Source organism: Dromiciops gliroides, chromosome 6, assembly GCF_019393635.1.
Source record: "Dromiciops gliroides isolate mDroGli1 chromosome 6, mDroGli1.pri, whole genome shotgun sequence".
NCBI lineage: Eukaryota > Metazoa > Chordata > Mammalia > Microbiotheria > Microbiotheriidae > Dromiciops > Dromiciops gliroides.
Window position 1 is genome coordinate 11,180,631 of NC_057866.1, and position 6,518 is coordinate 11,187,148.

At 60.9% G+C, this 6,518-nt stretch overlaps 1 protein-coding gene across 1 annotated transcript; it reads right to left on the reverse strand.

Moving 5' to 3' along the window:
• Window positions 1–52: 52 nt before the first annotated feature.
• OTUB1 (OTU deubiquitinase, ubiquitin aldehyde binding 1) lies at window positions 53–4,954 on the reverse strand. Its single transcript, XM_043972732.1, has 8 exons — window positions 4,832–4,954; window positions 3,780–3,841; window positions 3,137–3,235; window positions 2,524–2,642; window positions 2,074–2,158; window positions 1,788–1,982; window positions 1,268–1,465; window positions 53–967 (listed from the first exon to the last, which is right to left on the reverse strand). The coding sequence occupies exons 1-7, from the start codon at window positions 4,887–4,889 to the stop codon at window positions 1,268–1,270; spliced, it is 816 nt and encodes a 271-aa protein (XP_043828667.1). The 5' UTR covers window positions 4,890–4,954; the 3' UTR covers window positions 53–967.
• Between the last annotated feature and the right edge of the window lie 1,564 nt (window positions 4,955–6,518).

Here is a 6,518-nt window from a genome sequence, read left to right on the forward strand (position 1 = left end):
TGCCCCCACCCCCAGGGGCCCCGCTTCAGCGGGAGACGGGCGCAACCTCCTGTTTGCCAACAATGAGTTCACATTTATTGAGGCGCGATACAGTTGCAGAACACACAGCCACGCTCCCTGCCCTCAAGGGGCTTACAGTCTAAGGAGACAACAAACCAGTAATTGTTTGGGGGAGGGGGTGGTTTTCTGTGGCTTGGATGGCGCTTTGGGGCTGGGGGACGGGGAGCCCCACCCGCCCTCGCCCTCCCCTTGCTGGAAGAAATGGAGAACTCAAGAGAGCAGAAAAAGCCTGATCAAGGCCCAGCAAGCCAAAGCAGAGGGAGGGGAGGGCAGGGGAGAGGCGCAGAGGGAAGACCACAGGGCGCCAGGGGGCGCCAGCTCCTCCCGTCCGTGGCCAGGCAGCCTCTGGGAGGCGCGAGGCCCGCCCAGGATGATGTGAAGGTCCCGCTGCAGAGTCTGTGGGGCCCAGGGCAGAGGAGGGGGCTGCACCATGCTGCTACGGGGCGGCAGCGCCCCCTGCTGGGGGCAGGGTGAAGAACAAGCCAAACCTTCTAAGAAGCGAGACGGGCGGGCACCGGGACAGAAGCAGAGGCAGCTGGGGGTCCGCCCGGAGGCTCCCCAGCCAGGGCCGAGGCATCACCCGGCCCTGTCTGCAGGGCTGAGTGTACAGTGGGGACCCCGCCTAGGCGCAGACCGGGCCGGCGCCAGGGCAGGGGACCCACATGTGGAAGCACAGTTAGGGTTAGAGACCCTGCAGACCCCAGGGGAGGGGGGCCGTGGCATCAGGAGAAGATCCAGCTACTGAAACAAAAGCAATGGCGTCATCTCCCAGCGTGGCGGTCCTGGGAAGAAGCCCCCCGGAGGGCGATGGAAGGCCGTGGAGGGTGGCCCCATTCAGCCCCCAGAGGCCTCTGGGCTTTGGCAGCTGGGGTCTGCACTACGACCGACCCCCGAGGCTTGGCTAGACCTGGAACAAACAAGGTCTCCACGAGGAAGGGGGCCAGGCCCCTGGCTGCCCTCACCCAGGCTGCAGGAGGCCAGACCCGGGGCACACACGGCAACAAGACACGAGCGTGCACACGGCCTCACCGCCAGCATCCCCTTTAATAAAACACGCGAAGTCATGGGTATCAGGGTGGGGAGGGGGGGGTGAATATGACCATTTACAACCACAAAAAACCTCTGTACACTTCTAACGCCTGTTAGCAGGTGGGGTGGGGCAGGGCAGGGGCGGGCAGCACGGGCAGGGCCCGGGGCGCGGTCCCACCTATTTGTAAAGGATGTCGTAGTGTCCGGGTCTGTACAGTAGATACACCTTGGGCTCGGAGCCCTCCGGGAAGACGTGGGGGTTGGTGGTGCCGCCCTCACCACGATCCATGTATTCCACCTGGATGGAGACATTGAGGGCCTGCGCCAGCGCGATGATGTGAATGTGGTCACTCTCTTTGCACATGGGCTCCACCTCCTGGAGGGGCAAGAGGGGAGAACCGTGACTGGGGAGCAGGACCCAGACACATCCACCCTGTGGGGAGCCCAGCCAGTCCTGGGCCAGGCCACACACTCCCCACGCCCTCCCCTGGACCGGCCTGGCTACAGGGCAGAAGATGAACTGTTCGGGTGCAGTGACTCCTAAGTAGGTGAGCTGTGACTGACACCAGTAGACAGAGTGCCCACACCCAGGACACCAGGGGACCACAATTCGGTAAAAATGCCAAGCTAAAGGTCAGCATGACAGGGAGCCAGGACCCACAGACAAGGAAGCCCAGGGGAAGGGGCTCTGACAGCACCTGCTGACAAAACTCTTTGACGGTCCTCCCGCCCTCAATGAAGTGTTCGAAGAACTTGCTCTCGCGCTGCAGGTAGCCTGAGGTGAGTAGCCGCAGGTAGACCACCAGGTAGTCAGAGGTGCTCTGGTCGTTGAAGGAGGCCAGCAGTTCAGCCACCGAGGTCTGCTTCTCCACCTGCTCGATCAAGTCCATGAACTGCCCAAAGGGAGGCAAGAGGCAGCAGGTCATTCACCCACGCCTGGCCCAGAGGCCTCCCCACCCGAGCCAGGCCCAGGAGTCAGCTCACCGTGTTGTGGAAATCTTCAATTGTGAACTCGGTGAAGCCCTGAGACACCAGGTCCTCTTTGCTCTTGGCAGAGATGGCTTTGAACCTGTCAGAGGAAGAGGCAAAAATCCCTGCAGGGAGGAAGGTGGCAGCCCAGCAAGACTGCGGGGCTTGCGGGAAAACTGCTGGGATGGAAGTCACAAGACTCCAGGTGCGACCCTGGCTTTGCCACTTTTTGGCTATGGGGCTCTAGACAAGTTGTAATTTCAGCCTCACTTTCCTCCTTTGTAAAACAAGAAGGTTAATGTTGGTACTGCCCGATTCCCAACATGACGGTCAGGAAAGCACTTAAGAGGAGTTGCAATAGCCAGGCTGGCTGCCTGGTCGTGCCGAGGGCTCTGCCTGGACTGGAAGGGGCTTCTGCGAAGGGAAGCATTCCCCCTACCCCCAATCCCCCGGGGTCCCGCTCACCTCTGCAGCTCCTTGCTGTCTTCCAGAAGGGCCTCCAGGTGGGAGAACCCGAAGGCTCGGTAGAAACAGTTGCCGTCCGGCCTGGTCTTTCGGATGTAAGAGTATTTTTTGTGTAGATCCTGTGGGGATAACGGAGAAGACGCTAAAGGCCGAGGTGAGGGTGTGCGGCTTTCCTGTGCGTCCAGGGAGGGCCACATTGAGGAGGACAGAGGGAGGGGAGGACTCCTTGTAAATCAAAGCCCAGAGCCCTTGAGAAGTGGGATGGTCTCAGTAAGAAATGGAAACCGAGAGAGGAGAGTGAGAAACCACTGGTACCAAGACACCTTAGATTTGGGGTTCCCCAATCCCCGACAGCCATGGGTACCCCAATGAGGCGCTCACATACAAGGTGGGCCAAGTTCCCACAGGGTCACCAGGCAAGAGCAGAAGCCAATCCCTGGCCTAGTGGACAAGATTTCTTCTCTAATTCCTATCAAGTACATATAGACCCCCAACACTAAACACTCCCCAAAGGGCCTGTTCCCATCTATTTTCAGAAACCCTAAATCTCAGGCAGAACCAGGAGGGTCCATCTGCCATTCCCTGGTGGGGAGGGGGACCTGGGAGCCCCAACCTTGATCTTCTGTTGATAGATATTATCGTCTTCCGCGTACTCCTTGTAAAGCACAGAGAGCTCCAGACGCTCGGACACCAGTGGATTCTGGACAGCAATCTGCAAGGGGGGAGGGAGGGACAGGAGCAGTGACTCGACAGGTCCAGAAGAACATCCGTGTCTGCCCCAGTGCTCCAGCCAGGAGCTCCCCGGGGGCCCTCGGTCTGTCTTAGAGAAGCCCTGGTTTCCCTGCATTCCCCGAGCCAGTTTCCGAAGCCTCCTCCCCAAAGCAAGGCCCGGACAAGTGATGCACAGACCCATGAGCCCTGCCCCAAAGAGCAAAGAGCAGGGCCTCGGGCTCAGGGATGCCTTCCTTAGGGATCCCTTATCTGTGCTTTTGGTCCAGGCCCCTGGGGTTCTCCTGGAAAGATCAATGCCTAGACCAGTGCATATCAGCAGCTGCTCAGCTTTCAAAGAAATGGGGGGATGTCCCAAAACACCCAGTGTCCAGGACTCCAGGCCCTCCGCTCTGAGGATGACAACTTAAGCCAAGCAGCTGCCTCTCTCCCCTTCTCCCCATCAGGCCCCATTTCACAGTGGAGACCAGACCCAAGCCAGCTCTTGGGGCCCCGCCCCCAGGTGCAGCTCCCCCCCCTCCCCTCACCTCTTGCTGAATTCGGTCCTGCTGGGCCATGATGGCTTCATCGTAGGCCAAACAGTTCACTCCTGGAGAAAAGAGGAGAAAGCAGAGGGTGGATGCAGACACCTGGGTAGGGCCCTGGCCTAGCTCTGTGGCTGACCTGGTGTCACTTCTTTTCTGGGTTGTCCCCCTTGTAGCTCCGAGCTGGCCAGAGCCTCTCGGCCCCCCCTTCCCTCAGGACCAGCTCAAGGTGCAGAGCAGGGGCCGGGCAGTGTGGCTTCCTTTGTCCACCCGCAGCCATCCCTGGCCCAGGCGGTAACATGACTCCCCGCTGCGCCAGGTCCCTGGGGCGGGGGCAGCAGGAGACACAGGATCCTCCTGTCCCATCTCACCACGGGAGGGGGGACCGCAATTGACAAGCGCCTCTTGGCACTGCTGAAGTGCAGCTCAGGCCAGCCCGGCCCAGGCCAGGGAAGGCCGGGAAGCATCTGGGGGGGGGAGGATGCCCAGAGGCAGGGCCAGGCCAACCCACTGGGATGCAAAGGATGAAGGGGCGGGGCGGGGAGCAAGGACCACCCGACCCAGGGAATTACTGGGCAGGGGCAGAATTGGGGGTGTGGGGGAGGGGCCCAGGTGTGAGGGGAGGGGCTGGGGGAGGGACTGCTGAGTCCCCGCCCTGCAGCGCGGCGGGGAGGGACGGCGCGCACTCGCGGGCGTGGGCGCAGGTGCGCGCGAGGGGCGGCCGCGCCGCCGCGGCAGCCTCTGTACGCCACTGGGTGCGCGCCCCCCCTTCGGCCGCGCCTTGCGCAGGCGCGCTCGCCCTTGCCCGCGCTCGCGCGCCGCTCCCTCTCCCCCCCCTCCCCCTCCGCCCCCGCCCGCGCGGCCGGGGCGGGGGGGGGGGGTCGTCTCAGGCGGTGACTGCTTCCCCAGTATGTGGGGGGGAGAGCGATGGAGCCCGCGCGCCTCGCCTCAGCCCTCTGGCCCCGGGCCCCGGCCCCCTCCATAATGGCCGAGCTGCGCATCGCCCGCCCTCCCCAGGGGCTCCCGGCCCCCACCCCCGCCTCCGCAGCCGCTACCTTCGGAGTCGCTTCCCAGCGGCTCCGGCTTCTGCTGCTGAGGTTCCTCCGCCGCCATCTTTAAACAGCGCCGCACCCACGACCACTTCCGGGTTATTAGCGCCTCTTCTCCCGGAAGTGAAAAAACGCCCGCCTCCTCCGGACTCCGCGCTCCATAGCAACGCCCTTAGCAACCGGAATCCCCGCCCCCGCCCCTCCCTGCCTTCTCGGCTGGGCTGCCCAGGCAGCAGGAGGCTAGAGATGAGTCGCTCCAGAGCTGGGGGTCCTGAAAACTGGAGCTGAGAGGGGCCTCGGGGGTCATCCAGCCCAGCCCCCGCGGCTGTATGAGGAGGAAACGGAGGCCCAGGGCGGCGTGGGTCATTGTGCAGAGAGGAAAACTGAGGCAGAGAGGGGATGTGCGGCTGACCCAGCCCACCTCCACCACCCCAAGAAGGAGCTGGTCACATTGTGCAGACTGGGATACTGAGGCGTCTGACTTCCCCATTCAAGGGCAGGAAGTGTCTGCGGCAGAATTCAAACCCAGGCCAGCCACACTCAGCACAAGATGCACCACACATAGTAGGCACTTTCATCTCAGCTGAGATGAACTTAGTAAAAAGCAACCCTGTCTGTAACCCCAATGGGCCTCACCACCTGACCATTTCCACTCTAGGGTCACCTTGACACCCCCCCATAGACACCCCATTATCCTAACACCCCAGGACCCAAGATTTAGGCCTGGGAGGGACTTCAGAGCTTGTTTCCCCCTTCTTTGATAGATGAGCAAAATGAGGTACACTGAGGTTAAGTGACTAGCCCAAGGTCACAAAGAGCAGGATTGGAACCCTGGTCCTCTGACTCTAAACCCCATTCTTTTTCCAGTAAAGACTCCAAGGAAGAATTTCAGCATGTATTTCTCCCAACAAAATTTAGAGCTGAGACCCTGGAGATCAGAGCCTTAGAAGGGAAGTCCACCTTGGAACTGGAGGGCATCCCCATTATAACACAGCCTCTAAGGACTGAGCCAGATTTCTGATGAGGGAACTCACTACCCCAGGTACTGTCTCTGCCCCTCCTCCAAGCAGCTGTAATAATGACATCACATATTAAATCTAATATCAGCTATCAAGTCTAAAGTGACCTCTGGGCTACTTGGCCACGTCCTGATTCTGCCCCCTGGCTCTGGTCCCTTTTCTGTGTCTTCCCTCTGGGATCCAAACCCCCAGTTTCATCCATTGGTGCTCATGGGGCATGGACCTGAACCCCTCACTACCCCAGCTAGCCCTTCCTCCAGCTCACCGGTCACCCTCTCAAGCTCAGTGTTCACCTCCTCCAGATGTCGGCTAGCCTGGATGCCGGAGCTCTGTGTGCAGCCACAAGCATCTAGCGGCCGCTGCCTGCTGCCCACTCCTATTGGCCTTGCACAGGGATCCCCAACCTTCCTCAGACCTCTGGCTGTCTGGCAAGGTGATGCCTCCATCAGTTCAGATGTGGACAGGCCAGTGTTGGACCATAGCCCCAGCTACAATGTGAACGTGGCAGGTCTCCAGGAGGGCTTCAGGGTCCTTTTGGGTAGTGACTTGGACTAAAGCACAGATGGGTGGGACACCCAACACTGTCTGAATGAGGTTCCCAAAAGGTACTCATGGGGCAAGATGCCCCTTGGGGTCCAACACTGGCCTGCCCCCGTCTGAGCTGACAAAGGCAT

Bases quoted from the DNA above. Each gene is read 5' to 3' on its own strand.
- OTUB1 (XM_043972732.1), bottom strand. From the start codon at position 4,889: ATGGCGGCGGAGGAACCTCAGCAGCAGAAGCCGGAGCCGCTGGGAAGC. The intron at 3,842-4,831 runs GTAGCGGCTGCG...TCTTTTCTCCAG, and splicing joins GCTGGGAAGCGACTCCGAAG to GAGTGAACTGTTTGGCCTAC. The intron at 1,983-2,073 runs GTGAGCTGACTC...CCCTTTGGGCAG, and splicing joins TTGAAGATTTCCACAACACG to TTCATGGACTTGATCGAGCA.